We start from the raw sequence: 22,397 nt of genomic DNA, 5'->3' as shown, positions 1-22,397 counted from the left end.
TATGGCTTTGTAGTGCGGATCGTGGATGAACCTGGAAGGTTGGATACTGTTATTTGCGTCAGCTCAGCTTGCTCTTGATCAAATGGCTGCCTAATGGAAGTGACTGGGCTGCAGACTGGGCTGCAGGATGCGCATCGCTTCCTGATTAGAAATTATGGGTCAAGTGTCTTCCTATTGGTCCAGCGGAGGAAGTACGACAAGCCAACACAGGACGCGGTGTTCTAGCACTTGATGTCAAATGCAAACGACACCTTCCTTTAGGTGGCATTAATGTGCCAGGATCTGATAGAGACAGCCAAACGGAACGTCCTGAAGAAGTTATCATGTTTTACAAGCGAGCCGCCTATCCCACCAGCTTCGCGCACCTTTCAAGCTCAAAGTAATCATGCCTCAACCCCAACAACCTCTTTTGTATTCCTCTAAAGCCGATATGTAGCTTACTATCTCATCCCTCAATAGAAACCAGATCAAGGCTGTAAGAGTAGTTAGTCAGACTTTTGATGTCCCTCGTACGGTGCTACGCGACCGACGCGATGGAGCGCCTGTACAGACACTGTACGGTAAATGTTTACAATCAGAGGATCCGTTAGCGAAAGAAAGCTAGGACAACCAACAAATCGCACCAGCTGCGGAGCTATACGACACGGTCACGCAACAAGAGCGTCTAGCTAAGACATGACGCCTATAGAAGCTATTGAAGAGATAGACAAAAGAGAAGAATCTCTTGAGTATGTAGATCTCATTAATAAGTGCTTACTACTTATTATGTTTAACCTTGTTTACTTAAGTTGCTAAGTAATAATTAAGACACCGCCGTGCAAAGGTAAAAGTGAGATTCTGATAGTTCTTCCCATTGCAGTCATGATGTCTTCGTCTTCAGGCAATGCAAACATTGGAGTCTTTGTTGTCCTGTAGGAACAAGAGCAAACCTCATCCGGCGGCGCGCTCTCACAGACTGCCGCATGCGGCCAAAGGCCTACAAAGACAAAGCCGCCACGATGCACATACAAGAGTCAGTAGCAGAAGAAACTGCTCGATTAATCTCTCCCGCATCTAGAAACCCTTCCTCATCGATATACCATATCGCCAATTTCACCCGACGCCAGCATTACCGCCGATTCAACATCCAGAATGAACCTCCTCAAAAACGTCGTTGGCCTTTTCACTTTGCCTGCAAAAATAACACCCGCCAAACCTGCTTCAGCAAAGAAACGCGACTATGCAGAAGTGTTTACTGTCAAATCCACAAAGAAAAGGAGTCGATCTTCGTATGATTCAAGCCAGTACCAGCGCGCTGTTTACGGTACTGGTGAAATAACGACTGTTTCCGACGAAGACGATGTGGAAGAAAAACATGAGAGAGAGATTGAAGAAGAAGAAGAAGAAGAAGAAGAGAGAGATCAGGCGCATGAACAACTACTCCAGGAACAACTACGCCACGTCCGCCCCACGGCCACTTCCAAATCTGTCCGTAGACATACCCATGCCGTTCCTTCTATACCCTATCCCGAACCGGGCAGCGTGAGAAGCATTGCGCTCGATGCTGCACGCACATCGAATGACACACTAGACAAGACTGAAAGGCTGTTGGCCACGAAGCCTGACAGTGAGGTCGAAAGGAAGAAGCTCGCGACTATAGCGCAAACAAGAGCGAGGAACAACGCGATTTTGGCACAGGCTCAGGTGGAAGGATATACGCAGGTACAAAGAGAGGAGACCACAAGAGTAACGGCTGCTAGACCGAGGATGCCAATGGATCAGGCACCTGTTACCAGAACCGCTAGTGCAAACACAGGTCTCACATGCGTGGAAGATGGAGATGAGAGCTCGAGCGAACAAGTGTCAACAATGCAGCAGGAGTTGAACAAAGACGTGGAAAGCGGCTGGACGATTACTAAACAGCACTACCACAGCTCACCCGCAACGCCTCAACGCCATCTCTCCACCGTCCACCAAGAACCCACCAGTACCACCAACAATACCTCCAAGCTGCCCAGCAACCGCATTTCCCACTCAACTGCCTGGTCCACCTTACAGGCTTCCGAAAAATGGTCTACAGATCCCAACCTCCACGCTCGCCAACTCCACTCCAACCCCCAACTTATCCTTGCTCAGTTCCCCAACAAACCAGCCTACGCTTTCCGCGACACAGAAATGCGCGACGCAATCTGGGCGTTCATGCACAGGATCGAAGACTTCGCCAGGAAGTTTTTCCCGCAACAGCAGCAGCGGCGTGGCGCGCACGCTTCGTTCCCCCTTGGAGACGACCACGGCGGCGGCAATAACAACGAGGATGATAGGGTGGAGGCGGTGTTAGATGAACGTTTTTATTCGGGGCTGAGTCCGGAGACGGCGAGGGTGATTGCCTGTGTAGCGTCCGGTGGACCGGGTGGTGTATCCGGGTGGCATGATTTGTTTGTGAACGGGGAGAAGATGCGGGCGCTTGTGTGCGGAATCATCGGTAACGTGGTTTCGGAGCAAGTCCTGCGGCATGGATTTTTTGGGGGCACAGAGGAAGGCGTGCAGCAAGTGAGGGAGGTTGAGAAGGATATGAGGGATTCTGATGGTGAGTATATGAGTTTGAGCAAAGGAGCGATAGGAGGGAGGGAGAGAGGGAGGAAGGGCAAGTGCAGACTAGGGATTCGCTGACAGTGTACCGCAATAGGATTCGATCGTAAGATCAAATACGCAGCTGTTATCCGATCGTACTTACCAACGCCGATTGCCTTACCAGCCAATTTTAATGCCCACGTCAATATCATCGTTGGCGCGCTGTATACGCATCTCTCGCCCCTCCTGGCCCTCGTTACTCCAGATAACACACCAACGCTACCAATCCTCTTCCCGCACCTCCAGACTCTCGTCATCAGCGCCGGTCTCCTGAGTCTACACATGTACCTCTCCCCTAACACGATCTACCACCACGTCCCGCTTTTCAAAGAAGACACGTACGTTTCCTCCTCGATGGAGTGCTTCAACGAACGTGCCATGCGGTTGAGTAACATGCGTACATCGCTGACTTGTTTATCTTCCCTTTCCTCTTCTTCTTCTTCCCCTTCCTCCTTCAGACCAACGCAAGAGGAGCTGCAGCAAGAAACAGTCAGAAGAAACAGATTGAGTGAAACCGAGAAACGTCGAGCAGGCAGCGATGTCCCTCTGGTACAAATTGTGTGTATAGAGGGCATCACTGCGTATAGGCGAGGGGGCTGGGAGAAGAACAAGACCAGCAGTAACGAGAACCCGGTTTTCGAAAAGAGCGAGTATCGAAACATGGGTATACGCGCGCGTATCCTAACCCACGGCTGGACATATTGTCGCTGGGGTCGTGCGCGTAGCAGTAGTGACAGTACGCAGAACCCAGCTTGCCGAGACAATGAAGATACTGGTCGGAAGATCCACGGTGATGTGTGGAGGGACGGCGGCTTTGTAGACTTTTCCGATGTTGAAGGGGTGGTGGATTGGCTAGGGTATGGAAAAGGAGAAGAAGAGGTTGATGAGAATTAACAAAATGGGCGGAGAACGTTTTCAGGACGTATGATGACGAAGAACAAAGAGCAAGTTGTTTGAAAGCGGTGGTGTGGATCGATGAGGGTATCAAGGAGGTTGATGTTTTGTGGTAGACTGACAAGGAAGGAAAGACAAAAGTGATCTCTGGAAGAATGACGTATCTGGAGGAGCTTTGATATCCTGATCTTTCAGCTGTAGGTAGATTTCGATGTAAAGACAACTATCAAGTTGATCGCCCCTGTTCCAACGATAATGTGGTGCCTTGTGGTTGGCATTAGGCTGGAGAAGTGCTGTGTCGGAGTCATCGCGACTCGTAACCGTGTCCTATAATGTGCATCATCATCTTCTTGTCCAGATAAACATCTCACCAACGTTTACATCGAAGAATGAACAGCAGCTACGATAAGAAGAGATGGCGCTACAAGACAGCCAAGATCAAACGTTGACTAGAGAACGGAGAGTTTGTGGAAAACGGGTATATAGTAAAACCGCCGTGATGTTTTCGGATCACGTTCCTGAGACCGTGTCTTTATGGAAGTCCTCCAGCGCTGCTGTACTTACACACGCAGCATGCTCTGTAGTCGTAGTGTTGTCTTTTCCGATTGTATAGATACACATTAGCTAATGTATAGGTTGGGCTTTGTCGATGTCGCAGGGGGAGGCAGTCGAACGCCGCGAGTATACATCCGTGCCTCATCGAATCGGACATACCCCGTATCTATTGAGGGGAAGTGGAAAGATGAAGAGATGGAAAGTAGAGTACTGTCATAGACGAGCATTATTCAGTCCTAGTGATAACGTCGATCACTTGATGTCATGACGCAGCTAGATTCATACCGAATCTATACTAAGTCCATACAGTATGCTGTTCACAAACCTCCATCCCACCGGATAACGTTGCCGGACCTACTGTGTCTGGCCTAATTGATCGTCGTGCTCATCTCAGAACAAACCGTTAGGGAAGGTCGATCCATCGGGGCTGAGATGTGTAGAGTGATATGCGGTTCCGGAAGCGGCAGCGAGACTATGGCTGATTCTCCATCATATCTTTCGTCACAACGCACCAGGGTGTTTGTCGGGATGACATATGCCACGCCGCGAGTGCGCAGGTCGGTGACGCGCGGTTTCGCACATCACCCTCTGGATATAGTTATCCCGAAATGCGGGTTGAGGCTAGGGAGTTAGTACAGTGTAGATCTGACTAGATAAGGTGCTTCATCGTTCTCGATCGCATCGCGCCTCTGGAATGGTCGTTCGGTAAGCTGGGCTGGAGAGTTCGCACATGTTTGGCGTTCTACGTGTAGGCAAGGGAGAGAACGATTCAATATTACCTGGTTGACGTCACAGGGCTGACTTGCGCTCGTGTCGTCCATGGATATAGGGCCGAAAGACACCTGCTATTCCACCGAGGAATGCATCATCATCATCTCAGCGTCTGGCCCATCAATCCTTCGTCGAGCACTCATAGACGGAAAGTCTGGAATCGGTATGCCGCCATCTATCCATGTTGCACATCAGTGAAGATGAAGTTATGATCTCAGGGCAGTTGCCGATGATGGTCCTGCGTAGACATTTAGCGGCCCGATAACGTGACTTGGAAAAGGACCGAGCCCGCGCTAGAAATTCTAGCGTTGAAGCTTGAAATGCACATGCATGAAGCTCGAAGTGGAGAGTGGGTAAATGCGAGTAGGGCGAATTCGACGATGCAGAGTGGATTCATGGAGCATTTTAAGGCGCCATAAGCGATGGTGTTTCGGACAATTTCGAAAAATTGTGACTGCTTGCTGGGATAAACGATTTCCCATGGGTCCTTGACGTTACCTTGCCGACGGACGTGATTGATCATTGCGAGACCTGGTTGTTTAAGCGAGGGACATCAGGCTACTGACGTTAGTAGTGGTGATACGTGGTCGCGATTCGTCCCTCGAGGTAGACGTGCCTGACGCCAAAAGGAATGACGCGCAGATGTGAACATGAGAAAGGGCCGTTTCGACCACGTAGTGCTGTGGCGGCTGGCGGCGTTGGTTCACGAGCCCGGTAGCGGGACCGTTTGGACATGCGATGAATTGGCCTCATGATTGCCTCTTTATTGGAGCCAGCTGAGATGTCGTCGGTACAGAAAGCTTACTTACGGTCCCGGTCACTTTGCCCAGTGCTTCAGTACCAGAATTGCTTTTTACCCCGCTGCCGCAATCGGCATGACAGCAATTCTCGTCTTGGATTGAATGTAGTTGCGAGTTGTCCCTATTCTTCCCATGGTACCGTGGACCAGCGGAAGAGGGCAGGCTGTATTCCGGACTCTACATTGATAAGATCGGAAGATGTAATGTGCATGATCTTGAAGCAGCCTAGGTGTCGATGCACTGTCGTGCGCTACCGGATAATAGATACTGTTATACCGGGTACGTCACGTCTGGCGGCAGTTGGCGGTGAAGCATGCTAGCCGGGATTGGAGTTGGAGTCCTGATGCGATGTTGGGGGTTGGTGAATCTGACGATGCCTTGTCTCGCCACACTTGCTACAAGAGATGGACCAAGAAACGCTGCGTTGAGCGTCGGAAGCGACGACGATTCAGCTCGAGGTACCGTGCGTGGCGAGAGAATATTGGATTGGTGGTTGGCATGGAGAGCTGAGACGAGCTGGACCCCAAGCAATCTGGCGATGGGTGAGCAGGTGAGTGACGTCGCACACGCAGCCCATACTCTGGCTCGCAAGTCGGAAGTTGCACCGGTTGGGCCTTCCGCGTGTGTTACTTGGCGGCGTTGGTAAACAAGCGAAGCGACAGCGGGAGAGCCGCCCCAACGAATCCCGCCCATGCCCGAGGAGCGCAGTCAGCCCGCGGATATGACGAGCGGTAGCGCGTACTTGTTAAAAACATTGTCGGAGTCGTCGTAATCCAAAAACGACATGTTTGAGGTGCTTTCGTAAGTGCTTGACGGGGGCGGTGATGAGGTGTCTAGAGTGACACACGCAAGTGGGATGAAATGGGACTGCGTGTAGGGCGGGATCCCCAATTCAGCACGACGTGGGAGAATGAGCTGCTGCAGGGTCCAATGAAACGAGCGCTCAAGACGTGAAGCGAACTGGGCGTGACGTTTGCAAGGATGGGACTTGTGTAGGGCAGACTTACTTACAGGACGGTATGAGAAGACTCCGGCGCTCGGATGCATCGTCACGGGGACAGGCTGCATGTTTCGAATATGCAACTGAGATCACCAGGAGGTGTAGACTGTGCAAATGAAGCTTGTGAGGCGGCCGTGGGGGTTGGCTATCTTGTAGTTTTGTCCTGGTTGGTGGACGAGCACGACATTTCGGGTCGTCGGTACTGGAGCTGGAGAGTGGCAGTCAAGCATGCAACGACGACTGACGCACGTTGGCAAGCGACAGGTTGTTACCCCAGAAATGTAAACCATGTAGACCATGGGGTAAAAAAGTAAGTTCAAGACCTGCCGAGTATCTCTGCGATGGCTTTGGACTCTGGCGCTAGAGATTGCAACCGATGTGTAGGCTACAGAGCATCGATACGCGACGCATGTCGTCGTCCCAACATCTTCAGAGTACGTACCGCATGTAGCGCAGGCTAATAGCAGCGGCGGCTGGTTAGTTGATTGCTTGTGTAAGAGAGCCCAAGGCAGTCAAACAGCCGAGAGCAGTCCGGCCAAGGGCGACGCATTCTGCCGACCTGGCCGAGAGACTGGCTGACGGTTCGAAACGACCATGTTCAGCGCTGGGGATGCTCGAAGACGGGCTGGTGGTGGCTAGCACGGCGGGTAGGGATGAAGCATGTTGGGTGTGGTGCAGACCAAGACCCTTTTGAGTTCACAGCGGAGCAGAGCCATGTTAGTGAGTTGCAGGTTGCAGGAGAGGGTGCATGGGCGTCAGCGGCGGTTCGCGTATATAGTTGGGACAGAGAGTTGAATGTATACGTTTGTTTGGTATTGTTGGTGAGATTCCAACAAGTGTAGGGTGTCGGTGAATACTCGGATGTGGCATGGTTGGATGCCCAGCTTCCATAGTACGGCGGTTGTCTGCGCCACGTGCAAGGACAAGGCCACGGTACTTTCCATCAGCGGCGGGCTTCTAGAAGGTGAGATATGTTGGTGATGCTACGGGCCAGGGTGGCTTGCAGAGGCGACGGCGTGACAGTAGACGCTTGGAGATGTCTCCATGCTCCGGCTCTAGTAGGGGCGCGTACCAGAAACCATGTGGCCGTGCGCGGTGCTCACCAGAAGTTGCCTCGGCCGGCAGTGCCGTTGCTCGCGAGGCGTAGGCATTGTGATGCTTATTCAGCTGGGTGGCATTGAGACGTTGTTGTGCCTGGTGATGGGTTTCGAGAAGCAGGCAATTCGCGACAATTTCCGCGGTTATATCATGACGCTGCCGCCCTCGTCACTCGCATCGCACAATCACTGATCGCCCTTCGTCAGACTTGCACCTTGCCAGGAGCGACGCATACAGGCACAGTAGCGCCTGCCCGCAATTGGCCGTATCCACCCACCCATCGGCAGGGATCTCGAGGTCGGCCGCTCGTCGCTCGTCACCGCTCTGGCTCCCACCGACACGCATATAGTTTCCCACGCCCCGGCACGACTTGTTGCATAATTCCAGACAACTATCCCCGACCTATTTCAGCGACATATTCTTGCTGAGTAGAAGAAGAAAATAACAAGCCACTGCTACTGCCAGCCACTATACACCATACGCCACACCCAAGCCAACGCACAGTCATCTGAAACTGCGCCTAACGAGTCGCCGTTCCACTAGCATTATTTCCCCACTGCCACATCTCTACACACCTTCGCCCACCGCGAAGCTGGATTCCTACGAGCAGCCGCCACCTCTCTCCCACTCGCCGCGTGAATCCACGGCAGCGAGCACCCCCATCAGCACTCCTGTCGAACAGCCATCGTCGCCGCATTTTGGCCGTGGTAAGAAGGACCCGAGTGCCGGCCTCTCCAACCTCTGGCACCGCAAGCCCCAAGAGCTTGTGGCCAGCCACCAGCCCAGCGAGGACGTCCTTTTCGAAGACGCGGGCGACTGCAGCTTCCCCCTCTTCCCCGAGGAGCCGCAACTGCACAGCGGCTTCGCCAACATGGCTACCGCCTCGCCCATCGACATCCAGACGCCCCCGCGCTATGGCTCCAACTCGCCCCAGAACCAGACGTCCAACCTGACGTCGGCCCTGCGACAGCAGGCCGAGGCCCAGCCCGACAACATGTCCACCACGCCCGGCCTGCTGAACCCAAACAACTTCGACTTCACCAATGGCCAGCGCCCGAGCATGAGCGAGCGCCACCCCTCCATCAGCATGCTCGGCTCCTCCTTCTACGGCAACAGCGGCGCCCGCCCCATCACCATGAAGGACCGTGGCCGCCGCGAGAGCACAAACATGGGCAGTTTCGCAGGCGGCATGAGCTGGGGCGGCCACTCGGTCGGGTCTTGGATCCGCGACGAGTAAGTATCCACTTTAAAATACCCGACACGAAATCCAAAACTGACTCTCGCACCAGCATCATGATGGGCACCTCACCCGCGCCTTTCGTCCAGGGCTCGCCTTCCTTCCACTCGTCTTCCTACCTGCCCAAGATGGAAGCCGCCTTCATGAAGGACTTTACCTGCTGCGGCCTTACCCTCGCCTCGCTGCACGATCTCCTCCAGCATTTCGAGGAGACGCACGCCAACGCACCCGCTGCCCGCCCGCAACAACAGCAGCCCCAGAACGGCTTCACAAACACATCAGGCGCTCCCACCAGCTCGATTGCGCCAAGCCAGACACAGGGCGATGCCTACAACACGCAGAATGGCTTCCAGTCGCGGTCAGGCTCCATCGGCGCGCCACGCCAGCGCATCGGCTCCGTCAGTCGCTCCAACCTGTCGACTGTGCAGGACATGGACACATTGGATGACATGGAGATGGACGACATCGACTTCAACAACCTCGGTCCCATCGAGGAGCAGCAGAACATGCAGCAATTCCCAGTCCAGAACCAGTTCAACCAGAACCAAAATCAACAGCCACAGCTCAACGTCAACGTCAACCTCGCCAACAACATGCAAAATCACCAAGGCATGCGCACATCCACTCCTACCACGCCATCCGCCACACAGCAGTTCAACCTCCAAAATAACCCCACCGTTTCGTCGGTCAACACGCCCACAATGGGCACCATGCCTATGCAAAATCACAACCTGACATCGCCCGAATCGTCACATCCGGGCACTCCGGCCGAGCTCGACATGGACTTTGGCGGTTTCAACCCAATGATGGGCATGGACATGAACATGAACATGGGCATGAACTTTGGCAACGGCAACGGCAACTTTGGCATGGGCGCATTTGACAACAACGGCACCATCGACCAGCCCGGCAAGCGTCTCTTCAGCAAGCAAGGTGGCGGTCTGAACCAGGCTCAGCTACAAGCAGCGCTCAAGAACTACCAGCTTAGCGGAAACGACCAAAGCGAGATGGCCAGGAGGTTACGAGAGCAACAGCTCATCAACGGCGCGAGCATACCCCAGTTCCCCTTCCCAGAAGAGGTCAAGCCATTCCGATGCCCAGTCATTGGCTGTGAGAAGGCATACAAGAACCAAAACGGTCTCAAGTACCACAAGCAGCATGGTCACCAGAACCAGCAACTCAAGGAGAACGACGACGGTACCTTCTCGATTGTCGATCCTCTGACGTCCATTCCATACCCCGGCACCGTCGGCATGGAGAAGGAGAAGCCTTACCGTTGCGAAGTATGTGGCAAGCGATACAAGAACCTCAACGGTCTCAAATACCACCGCTCCCACGCCCCTCACTGCAATCCCGAGCTTGCGATGCAGAAGCTTGGCCTTACTTCCAACCTCCAAAATCTACAGAACGCAAACGTCGCAGGTGCTGGAATGGGCGGCATTGACCCCTCCATGTTCTAAACCCTTTACCTTCTTCGAGACCGCTTCTCGACGCGTCTCGCCACACTTGTACCCTTCTTCAATACCCAAATCTTCCAAACTCGCGACGACGACGATTGCAGCTTTTGCCCCATCAATGTTTGTTTTTCCATGGACGACAGACAAAAAAGTCATGACTGGTTCTACCGTCTCTTGTTTCCTGCATCTACCTGGCGTTACACTTTGGATTTGAGGATTCAATACAGTATCTTCTACCACCAAATAAGCTAGGCCTGATTTCTTGGATAAAGAGCTCCACTACGTTTTTCGCTTCCTTTGTACACCTCTCTTGAAGACGTACATCTCCCGTTTTGATTGGGCGGCAGCGTTACAGCAACAACAACGACGCTTGGTATGACGAAATCGATGTGCATAAAGAGGTGTTTTTTTGGTTGGCCATCTCTCTTCTATTGTGTTTTTAACGCGGAATATCCCCCCCTTGAATTGTCGAATAGACTTGGGTCTCTTTCTTTTTCAATGGCGTTCTCATCCTCTCCTAGCAGAGCAAACAACAAAAGTCTTCAAAATGCGTTTATACAACGACGGCGTTTTTTTTATTTCTGTTACCTGGTCCTCTACTTGCGTAAATAGTTGATTAGACCATGGCGGCTGTCCTGACGAGTCTTCTCAGTTCAGATTGAGAGATGATGGGGCTCCGTAATACCACACTCTACACACGTTACTACATTACCATTTGGCTCCTAGATGCTATCGTTTTGATCACTCCTAATTGTCACCGTGATTACGCTGTAGGAAAAAGACATGTCTTATGAATGCGTCGCTTACTTCTCAACTCATATCATAGTAGGACGAAGACAAGTTACAGTGTTGCATGTGGCGTAGACCCTTGCCACTAACTGAACCTTTAGCTCCCATGTCTCTCTCTTCCTCTCCGCCCGTGCGCATGCACCGAAATCACATGCATGTATGCCCAGCGCTACTCCCAGCGTCCAACACTCTAATGCGAACCAAAATGTCTTGCATGTGTCTCTCTCGCATCGACTAATCTCCACTTGCACCTTCCTTGCTTGACCTTGCACACCGCTACTGATGTGCCGGTCTACTTGTTCGCTAGGATCCTCTCGGCGGCGTAGAAGAACCTAAGAACACCTTTCAATTCTCTAGTTGCCGCCCCAGCTTGCTTAGTATATACGTTAAATGTGGAGAAGGAGCCTCGAAAGGGAATTATCTGGGGGTAATAGAAATTCATTCAGACCCGCTTTTACGCGGGCAAGTAGTCACTGGGGCTAGGTATCGTGGGATTGCAATTTTATAAGTGTGTTTTTGTTATGATGATGATTGTCTTATACGCGGGAATGGTGCAGGACGGAGCGGAGATTAAAATATAGATGAAAACCCGCAGGAGCGATGCAGTTGTGTTTGCATATGGTAAGGTGTCGTGTGCTCGGTTTCACTCTGTACCGCATTGCAGGCGGACATGGGTATATTGGTCTGTGTAGTTGTGTAGTATAACGTCCGGGTGACTCGAGAATCCAAAGGGTTTTTGGAAGCGGCCCCCACACACACATACCTCCAAAGGACAAGTTGAACTGATTCATTCGTCAAAGTAACGTTTCCACATGGCCGGTATTGCGGCTCTGCGACGATCGGCTATATGGTAATCGCACCTTGTCCAGACCCTTTGTTTCCCTCTTTCCCGCTTTACCGCTTTACCGCTTCACTCGTCCCCTTTGTCATCAATCTACCGAACTCAACCCACCTTCGTCTTTTGTTGACCATGACATGAGATTATTTTTATGTCCTAACTACACCCCAGTAGTTGAACGGGCAAACCGTACCGTCTATTGGCCTCCTAGCTCCTCAATCCATCCTATCCAATCACGCCGCGCCATCCCAACCCTCCCGGCTAACTACGGCGGCGGCGGGCGGGCGAATCGAGAGAGCAAGAAACCTAGGTCATGCGGCTCTGCACCAGCTGAAGCCAAGCCCATAACGTGCGAATAGAGGAAAAAAAAGGGTCAATGCTCGATCGGGCTTTCGACCAGGGCTTGCCCACATAGAGCAGTCCGCTTGCATGACGCGCATTCGGCTGATGTCCTTTCAGCGCGCGGCTTGTGGCGGGAACAAAGCGTTCTCTTGGCATTTGGCCGCCGGGCTCGACGGTGGCGTCTCGAGTCATCTCCTTCACCACGTGCACACTTGACAATAGACGGCAACCTGGACGTCGCATCGACCGCTGCTATGTGTGTGTGTGTGTGTGTGGCAAAACATCAGGCTAGTGGCTCATGACAGGACTTGGCTTCGATACCTCGTGGGTGTGGCTTGCTGGCATGCAAGGGAATCCCTCTGTTACAGGATTTGCGGCGTAAAGAGGACCCTGCGCTGAAGCACGGTTCCCACGCGCAAATGCTGGGTAGCTCGGTACCAGTAGTGCGAACGGGCGTGCTGTACTGAATAGGGCGACGGTTCCGAGTGTGGTTTCTTAGTTGATGGTCACGATGTTTTTCATGTTTGGGCGTCACTGCCATTCCTGTACCTGAAGGGGTGCATGTCCGAAGAAATAAGCGTCATTATGATACGTATAGTGGGAGACGGGAGGTACGTGGGATCGGAGTATCTTCCTTGGTTCTCTTGCGCTTGCAGATATGATGGACCGCGGCGCGTAGTAGTAAGGAGTGAGGGTTCTGGTTGGAGATGGGGCAAAGAAGGATGCATATCCGATGATTAAAGCGTATATTTCGGAAATGGTGAGATGGGAATGTAGCAGTGAAGTCAATCAGCGATATCATGCTGCGGACTGAACTCTGGACTTGTCGGTCTCGTGACGACAGCTCAGCGCATGTTTGGAGGCTACCACAATGCGCGTTTTGACATGACTCTCTTCAATGCTGATGAAGGATGTAATCAACTCAACTATCTGTTGTGCTCACAGATGATGTCGCGTTGTCGAAGAACGCGGGAGGGCGCTACTTGGCGCTCATGCTGTCGCGCGTCCCTCCGCACCCGCTGGTGCGAAATCTTGACAATACCACATCCACAGCACTCTTCGCACCTCCTCTTCCTGCAAGTATCATTCACATTCTCAACAGCAGACGCACTTGTTGCTTGGAGATGATGATCGGTAGGATCGATGCATCGTGCCTCTTAGATAATGCTATCTAAGCTGGGCAGGTCCCGTCGTTCGCTGGAAAGAGGAGGGAGCGGCGCGGCAATGTAACGAGAAGCCGCGGCTGGAGGGGTGATGTGCTCTCACGTGTAAACCCTGGACAGTATCAATCTAATCATTACTGCGCCAACACAGCCGTCACCGTTTGTCGTTTCCTCGATCACAGTGGTAGTATTTCGTCTCTTGTAATCTTGTTCTTCTTACATCCATCTCCTGCTTCATAATAATGTCGACGTCCGTGTCTGAAGAACCGGCTCATCACCCTGTCAAGCGTGCGCTCGCACCATGGAAACTCACGGCTGAGGTGTACATGCTCTTTCTAACGTTGAAGGAGTTGCCCAAGAATGTGCATGATGAGTTGGAAGGCGAGGTTGGAGGGTGGGATGACGAGGAGAAGGGAATGTTCAAGGGGGGTTTGGGGAGTGTGGTTGTCGTTAGGTAAGTTAATGCCGGAAGCGGGCGGGTTATGAAGGAGCAGGAAAAGAAAAGGAAGTGAGATGGCTTGCATGCGTTGCGCATATGCTGATGTCCTTGGTATAGGTATAGGGACACGCCTGTAGGTACGTAAAATGTCTCTTTCCCATCCAGAAGAGCAGTGATATTAGTGATATTGGTAAAGAGCACAAGAGAAGGAGTGCGAAGAAAGCGAGTTACGAGGACGAGGAGACTATCCGATTGATTTTACGGCACGCTTTAGAAGTGAAAAGAGAATGGCATGAAGAGTGTCTTGCCTAGACACTGCACGAGACCGGAACTCTCAGAGCCATCCCTCTAACCTAAATCCAGGTCCTTACGACGAACTTCTCCTCGTTCCCGGAAACTTCATCGTCCCGCAGCCCACTAGCACTACCTCATCCCACTTGCATATCAAGATCCATAAAAAGGCCCAACGCATATCCCGCATCTACGTCTCCCAACGCACAACAACCTATAATGGCCGCCTAAACTGGAATATACCCAAACACCTCGCTCGCTTCTCCTTCTCTTCGCCACCCACGCCACCTGGTGCCTCACCCCCCTCCAGCCTCACTGTGCAAGTCTTTCCCCCAGGCACTAAGGATGGAGATGGCGGCGCCCCATTCTTTGCTTGTACGCTCAAGCCGTGGACGTTGTTTCCCCCCATTCCGCTAAACACAAAGTATCTTCCGCTTAGCATGGCGGCCGCGCAGCCGCCATTGCCTGCTGCACCAGAGTATAAGAGGGCGCTTAGCGAGGTCCTTGGAGGAGCAGAGGTGGACGAGTATGATCTAGATCCGAAGAAAGAAGGTGCCGTGCTGGTGGGCACGGAGAAGTGGCGGGCGTTTGATATTGCGGCGATTGCGCCGAGAGCGAGGGGGTGTTGGGTTGAGGTGCATGAGAAGAAAGACGAGGAGGTGGTTGAAGAGGGTGGAAAGGAGTGGTGGCCGAGGAATTTGAGGTCGTGGAGTGTCGGGGCTTGGATGGAGGATGTGGATTGGAGATTGGGGGAGGTGGTGGAGTGGACGGTGTAAGCACAGTGATGCGACGTTTGATGGCGCCTTCAGTCATATATTGCTGGTGTGCGAAGCGTTTTGCAATTGCACGTCGACGCTGTAGTATCGGTTGTATGTGCAACTAGCTTCTCGTGGAAACGCGTCGAAGTGAAAGGCGCGCCTGCTGCGTATCTGTTTACAATGCAGTTGCCTTGATGTGACGCGTTTATTGCACGAGCTTCAACTCACATGGGAACAACTTTCACCATCATTTTTCCCTGACCTTGACCACATCACATATGACTGCCACTCTAACGTATACTTTTAACTATATTGTTGCTCTCTACGTGTTTTGTTATTCTCGGTCGCACAAATATATCCACCTCCACACGCATATCTGTCAGTGCTCGGTTCGGACATATGTGGATGTTGGTGAGTGTACCCTGAACCAGATCTCCGTCCTACGATCATGCTGATGTACATGTAGCTTATTCTTTCAACCACCACAATTCTCATCATGATGCTTCTTCCGGTCTCATACGACCTTGGCTGGACAGCTAAGCTCCTCCGTCGCGACTTACGAGTCCTCCGGATGAAGCTCACCACGAGACTGAAGCTCAAGTCCAAGCCTGGCGAGGCCGCCAAAGACACCTCGGAGCCGAAAAACCTTCATTACAAGGATCGATCGCCGATGAATGTCGGTGAAGCCACTGCATACTACAGACCGCAAGGAGACACTTTAGACGACGAACCGGAGACCGACAGCGAAAAGTGCAACGATACACTCTACGAACTCTTGGAAGGCAGACTGAGAGCTACGTATGCGTCTCGCAACCGCGATGTATCACACCAAGACCGCTGGAGGTTCCGCGGTAGTTGGCTACTGTTATACAAGGCCATCCAGACATGTGCCTCGAATGACGGCTGCGATATCCTTCGCGCGTGCGCACACGATACAAACGAGAAAAGGTTGCTGTTGGAGACGGTGCAATCGAACACGAACCGGAATAGATTGCCTTTCCACGAGGTCAGCAAAATGCCCGCTGCACCCTACACCAAGCATGACAGCGACCATAGCCGTTATGATTCCATGCTTAGCAACGCTACTACACTCACACCCACTCCCTCGCGCGCGCAGATCTGGCTATCCATCCTCGAAGCCACCAACGACGCGGAAAAGATTGCGCCTATGGCTCAGGAGCTTTTACAGTATACACGGTCAGGAAAGGAAGCTGTCGACATCATTGAGCAGATCGGAGACCCCCACAAGAAGTTCCCCGACGCCGACGACGCTGAGCTCCGTGTCAAATTCCGACATTTGCTATGTTCGGAGTTGATGCTTTCCACGCCCTGCCGTTGATCTCACCGCCAATATCACACAATGTCTTGGTTTTCGGCATCTAGGGCGAATCATACACCGCGTCGAAAAAGGTGTGTGTGGAAAACCCTTCGTCGGCAGCGGGCGATACCGCATTGCGAGTGGTAGCCGAAGCGGCACAGTGGGTCTATTGGTCATGGCTCTTTACCCCTCTATGGGCCTTCGATGTACTTATACCGCTCGGGGAGCTCGACTATGCAACACCAAACCGCTCGGGGAACCACAAACTGCGACTGAATTTCCGCGCACGTCATCGATTGGGAGGTATAACAGGGCCGCGAGAACGCTCTTGGGGACTGTGTAGGAGTTTTGCGACACTTTCCAAATCTGAACGACTGCTTTCCGCGCAGCACGCGCATTGTTACACATATTCAACCTCTTCCCCGATACGAACGCAATAGGTCGTATGAGCAGCGAACCAAAAGGCAGCACGCCAGGATCAATTAACCCACACTGCAATCTGACTAGAGTCAACACTTACCCTCACGCCGAATTTACCATCCCACCATCGGACACACTTTCGCCATGCCAAAGTGCCCAAACTCACAACGCCGATGCCCCGGCATCGGCCAGCTTCAAGGCGAATCGCCCAAGCAACACTGCAACTGGAGATGAGAAAGCTCACCGACCTCATGATGAGGAATCTCGATCAACTTCTATCGCCAATGACGAAGTAACATACCCTGAAGGCGGCCTAGGTGCCTGGTCTGTCGTTCTGGGATCGTTCCTTGGTCTCATCGCCTCGTTGGGCATGATGAACACTGTCGGCATCTACCATGCCTACATCGCCGAGCACTATCTTGCGGACTACTCCGAGTCGACCGTCTCATGGATCTTCAGCATGTACGTCTTCCTGTCGTTCTTCTGCGGACTACAAATTGGACCCATCTTTGATGCCCATGGTCCGCGACTCCTGGTGCTGGCAGGTAGCATCCTGATCTGCCTGTCCAACTTCCTGCTCGGCTTGTGCACATTGTACTGGCATTTCTTTCTCGTCTTTGGCGTGCTCGGTGGTCTCGGTACATCCTTGATCTTCACGCCCGCTTTTGCAGCAGTGAGCCACTTTTTCCTGCAGAAGCGCGGCAACGCAACGGGTATTGCTGCCGCTGGAGGATCGCTGGGCGGAGTGATATTCCCGCTGGCTTTGGAGAAACTGCTACCGAATGTGGGCTTCCCATGGGCGACTCGCATCATTGGCTTCATCACGCTTTTCTGCTGCGTCGGCGCCTGCTTCCTCATCCGCTCTCGCCTACCACCCAAAGCTGGACAGTCAGTATGGCCAGACTTCCGGATCTTCAGCCAAAAGAGCTACTTTCTCCTCACAGTCGGCATATTCATGATGGAATGGGCGCTCTTCATCCCGATCACGTACCTCACTACCTTCGCGATCAGTACCGGCGCCTTTAACCCGTCGTTCTCATACCAACTCATCGCCATCTTCAACGCAGGAAGTTGTCTCGGTCGCTGGGTGCCGGGTCTCCTTGCCGACAAGCTCGGGCGCTTTAACAGCATGATAGCTGCACTAGCAGTCTGCTCAGCTACATCACTGGTGTTCTGGCTCCCCGCATCGCTCCTTACACCCACCACTGAGGCCGAGGCGACAGCTATAAAAGCTCTCTCTATTGTTTACGCAGTCATCTTCGGTTTCGCATCTGGCTCGAATATTTCCCTCACGCCGGTTTGTGTAGGCCAGCTCTGCGATACGAATGTGTACGGGAGATACTACGCTACTTGCTATACTGTTGTCAGCTTCAGTACGCTCACGGGTATCCCTATCGCGGGGGCTATCATTCAGGCTACAGGTGGGCACTACTGGGGTGTGGTCATCTGGACTGCAGCTTGCTATATAGTGGCATCGCTCTGCTTCGTGTGGAGTCGCGCACTCCAAGTTGGCTGGAAGTTGGGTGTGAAGTTTTGAGACGTGGTGTCCGGCTGTGTAGATTTGCGGGGATGCCGCATGTCCATGGACTTGAAACTGCGCCCTTGGAGAGGCGATCCAATCGCCGTAAAAGGAGAATGGTGCAGATCGGAGGAAGAAGATACAGATTGCTGGAAGATGGCTTGATTTGCTTTTGCTTACTGCGCTCTGGGACGCCACATTTTGCGTCCTCTTACACTCTTTTACTTGGTTTTCAGATGATCTTCTCAGCTGTAGCAAACGAAGAATCAAACATTCATTTTGCGACATGATCGGGCGTACTCAGCTCCCACTTTGATAAAGCTTCTTTTTCCGAGTTGCACTCAAGCTATGCGTCGAAGGCATGAAGTATGACGTTGGGCCTTGTGAACACGCCATGGTAACGCAACACAGTTAGGTGTAACAGCCTCGGAAAGCCTCGCGTCTCCATCCTCGTGATACGGAGTGGGTGGACGATCTCCCGCTGTTCACAGCGACAATAGTCTCCCGGCAACTCACGTGCATAAGCGCAATTGCGATTCGACTTTTCGTCCAATCTCCACTCAATATACGCCTCCGCTCTTGAGAATATCTTTGCGGAAACAATGTACCCGTAGCATTGCCGCCGTCCGCTTGGACAGCGACGACGGTGCGCAATAGCGAGGCGACGGAGGGCAATTACCCCTGAGCCAATCCAAGCCACAAACACGTGGGTCGGCTAGCGAAACGCCGCAAGCAGGATCGGCCTCGACTCCTCCCGGACTTTGAGCGCGAAAGGCTCGCATTCTCCGTTGCTTTCATTGACTTTGCTTGTTGGCACGTCTCGGGTCGTGTTAATCGCTGTCACGCTGCATTGGCTTGCAGCCTTCCAGAGCTGTACCTGCATCGCGCCCTCGCTTCTCTATACATAGTAGCGCTCTTCGCAATTGGCGGATTGTCGCGAGAACGCCAAGCAAAAGAACAAGTTTACATACAGCGCCTCCAGGATTTTTCCTGAGGCGATTGATACGAAGCTCGCTGCAAGGGATGCGCTTGGTGGTGATCGTCCTCGACGCACCGTCCCGCGAAGACGCGAGTCGTAAGTGATCTGTTCGATCCGATTTAGGCAATTAGCTACCCGCTCAAGGACTGCAGTGGAGGCGCTATTAGGTTTACAGCACGACAAGACACCCGTTATTGGTAGTCTGACCATGGCTTCTAGCGGTAAGCAAGGCGAAATGGCACGACAACCGCGACGAGATTGTCCTGATTCGTGCGTAAGCCAGACCCTTTCAGCTCGTCCAATTTGGAAAAAGAAGGGGAATGGTGGGGAGCGTACTTGTCAAGCTCCTGTCGCTCATGGTAGCTTTCTTTTGCCCTGCGGGTACTCGAATGCTTTTCTCTACCCTGCATATTTTCTTTTGTCGCTACTGTTCGGTAACTTGGTAGTTCTTTATCAAGTGTGGATGTCTGGCCGCGGATGATGAAATCCAAATCTTGCAGTTGTCTTTCCACGAGGTACTCAAGCGACATGGAGCCTCCAATTCCCCACAATATCGACCTGGATCTGGATAGGGATACGACGAGACCGATGGCGTTGAAACGCAAGGGTTCGACATTGCAGACGTCTGTTGAGATCTTGAGATGCAAGTTTGGGAAGCCTGCAGGTTTACCAGAGGGCGACGGGACGTTTGAGCCATCGAAGGACTGGACGCCCATATACTATGCCGTATACCACCAACGGGAAGCCGCACTGTCACATTTTCTACGAGCTGGTGGATCGCCAGATGATGTTACTAGCTTGGGAATACCACCGCTATGCATCGCTATCGCCAATGGACATGCCAGTATCGCGAGGATACTCCTGAATGCTGGTGCAAACGTCGATGCTGCGATGACGGAAGGTGGTGAGACAGCCTTGCACTTGGCTGTCAAGAACGGTCGTAGTGATCTTATCGAACTTCTTATCCCGTATGGACCGAATCTCGAGACCAAGACAAATCAATCTGGCGAGACACCTCTTCACTACGCCGCATCCAAATCCGGATCGCTAGCAACCGTCACGACGCTGCTCAAGCATGGTGCTAGTTATGAAGCACTCAACGTCCACAGTCAAACGCCAGCAGAGGCTGCTCTGAAAGCCAATAACATCCAAGGCGCCGTGGCGATTATTAACGCCGCACATGGCAAGCGCAACAAACTCGAGAAAGAGAGGGAATTGCTGCTCAAGCATGTGCAGAAGACGCAAGGCCGTTTCTCGATGGGCAACGACCTCATCGCCGACATCTTCACCGCAGCCTGCGGTGCAGAATCCAACGTTCTTGTGGAAGCAATCAAGAGGAACGACGCCAGCTTGGTGGAGATGTTCCTAGAGAAGGGCTCGGATCCAGATCGAGAGGCAGCAAACGGTCTCCGACCCATCTTCGTGGCACTAGAATGCGCCGGGGCACCAGTGATTACCGCGCTTCTCAAACGTACCCCAGATCTTACCGCCCGTGATGGCAGGGGTCTTACTGTACTCCAAGCCACTTTCGAAAGCCCATTGGCGCAGGAAAAGGAGTCAATGTCCATCATCCTGGGTGCGCTGCTAGAGCAAGGCGCCGATGCTACTGTAAAGTACCCAGATGGCAAGACACTGCTTCATCATGCCGTGTCTACACGTTTCAGCAACACCAAGATCGCAAAACTGCTCGTCGATGCTGGCGCGGAGATCGATGCGCGAGACCAAGACGGCGATACACCTTTGCATCTTGCTACTCACAGTAGATCCTGCACAGAGTTGTTACTGAGGCACAAAGCGAACCCCAACCTAACCGATGCTGACGACCTCACGCCTTTGCTCAATGCTACTGCGAACGGCAAGAAGGACAAAGAGCCAGACCTGGAGTCTCTAGTCAAAGCATCCGACATACGCAGGACCAATGCCAACGGACAGACAGCTCTACATCTCGCAGCAATGAACGGCCTAGAGAACACCGTGCGGTTATTACTCCAAGCTCGCGCAAATACCGCCATTGGCGACAAGGACAAGAACACGCCGCTTCTTCTTGCCGTGAAGCATCAGCAATGGTCTGTTGTACCACTTCTCACGATACCACCAAGCATCAATTCTTGGGATGAGGATGGTATGAGCCCTCTGCACCTCATTGCTCAAAGCATACCCAAAGCGCCAGCAACCTGGAGAGACATTGCTGCCATTGTTGGTCCATTCTGTGATCGTGGTGTCAGCAGGACTACGCGCGAGCGATCGGGTGCAACGCCGCTCATTCTTGCGATCAAGGCGCTTCCAGAGGACGGCCTGCCCGTGGTTGAAGCTCTCCTGGTACAGAAGCAGGACCGAAAAGCGAGTCGGAACTGCGTCAACCACGAGGATCACAAGAAGCAGGATGCGTTATCCTACGCCGTGACGATGGGCAAGCCTGTCTTCGTCAATGCATTGCTTAAGCATGGCGCTACTTTCGATCTCCAGGATTGGATACCCGGAGCCAGCCAGTTGCAGCCTACTGTTGAGGCTGACAAGCAGATCCTGAAGCTCTTTGCAGAGTACGAGTGGACCAAGCGCGCAGGAGTACTGCGAAGACGGCCAAGCAACCCTGTAGCGGAGGTCTCGGCTTTCTCTACCACGTTACCTGTCAAGGATCTCGAACACATGATTGCAATGGGCCTAGACGTTAATGCCTTACCCAGATCGGCTTTGGGTGTGTCGTTACTGTGGGCTCTCCTCCGACACATTACACTTACACCACCGATGCCAGAGGACTACGTGCTAGAAACTCTATGCGTTGTCTTGAATGCGGGCGCTAATCCGAATGCGTGCATACCACGGAGCTCACCATCGGCACAGTCAGCATCGACTTCGAAGCAGAGTATAGTCTTGACCCAGCATCCTCTCACATTCCTGCTTGAACAGTACTCTGAAATCGCTTTGGACGTGATAAGCCTGTTGCTCGCGAAGGGCGCACAACTGACAGTCGCGTCCGCATTTTCCAACGGTCGGTTGCCGTTGCACTCGGCAGTCAAGGCGAATCGCTTCGACGTGGTACAAGAGTTTTTGCTCCATGGAGCTGAGGTGAACAGCGTCGACCTGGATGGAAGAACACCACTGCACATGGCTGCTGAACG

At 52.7% G+C, this 22,397-nt stretch overlaps 4 protein-coding genes across 4 annotated transcripts; all 4 read left to right on the top strand.

Moving 5' to 3' along the window:
* Positions 1 to 7,666: 7,666 nt before the first annotated feature.
* On the top strand, positions 7,667 to 10,425 carry CC77DRAFT_1013329 (hypothetical protein; the record flags this gene model as incomplete). The annotated part of the gene is made up of 3 exons (XM_018523828.1): positions 7,667 to 7,773; positions 8,194 to 8,961; positions 9,018 to 10,425. 3 exons carry the CDS (start codon positions 7,667 to 7,669, stop codon positions 10,423 to 10,425), a joined length of 2,283 nt encoding a protein of 760 aa, XP_018380816.1.
* Positions 10,426 to 13,658: 3,233 nt separating this feature from the next.
* On the top strand, positions 13,659 to 15,161 carry CC77DRAFT_466171 (hypothetical protein). Its single transcript, XM_018531808.1, has 3 exons — positions 13,659 to 14,008; positions 14,111 to 14,130; positions 14,357 to 15,161. Exons 1-3 carry the CDS (start codon positions 13,797 to 13,799, stop codon positions 15,058 to 15,060), a joined length of 936 nt encoding a protein of 311 aa, XP_018380815.1. The 5' UTR covers positions 13,659 to 13,796; the 3' UTR covers positions 15,061 to 15,161.
* Positions 15,162 to 15,447: 286 nt separating this feature from the next.
* Positions 15,448 to 16,381, top strand: CC77DRAFT_1099326 (hypothetical protein; the record flags this gene model as incomplete). Its single annotated transcript, XM_018529998.1, has 2 exons — positions 15,448 to 15,453; positions 15,509 to 16,381. The coding sequence occupies 2 exons, from the start codon at positions 15,448 to 15,450 to the stop codon at positions 16,379 to 16,381; spliced, it is 879 nt and encodes a 292-aa protein (XP_018380814.1).
* Positions 16,382 to 16,407: 26 nt separating this feature from the next.
* CC77DRAFT_999746 (MFS general substrate transporter) lies at positions 16,408 to 18,585 on the top strand. Its single transcript, XM_018536571.1, has one exon. It carries the CDS (start codon positions 16,806 to 16,808, stop codon positions 18,315 to 18,317), a length of 1,512 nt encoding a protein of 503 aa, XP_018380813.1. The 5' UTR covers positions 16,408 to 16,805; the 3' UTR covers positions 18,318 to 18,585.
* Positions 18,586 to 22,397: the final 3,812 nt, after the last annotated feature.

The sequence above is a fragment of the Alternaria alternata genome, assembly GCF_001642055.1.
Source record: "Alternaria alternata strain SRC1lrK2f unplaced genomic scaffold CC77scaffold_26, whole genome shotgun sequence".
Lineage (NCBI taxonomy): Eukaryota > Fungi > Ascomycota > Dothideomycetes > Pleosporales > Pleosporaceae > Alternaria > Alternaria alternata.
This window is presented reverse-complemented; position numbering and strand designations above follow the sequence as displayed.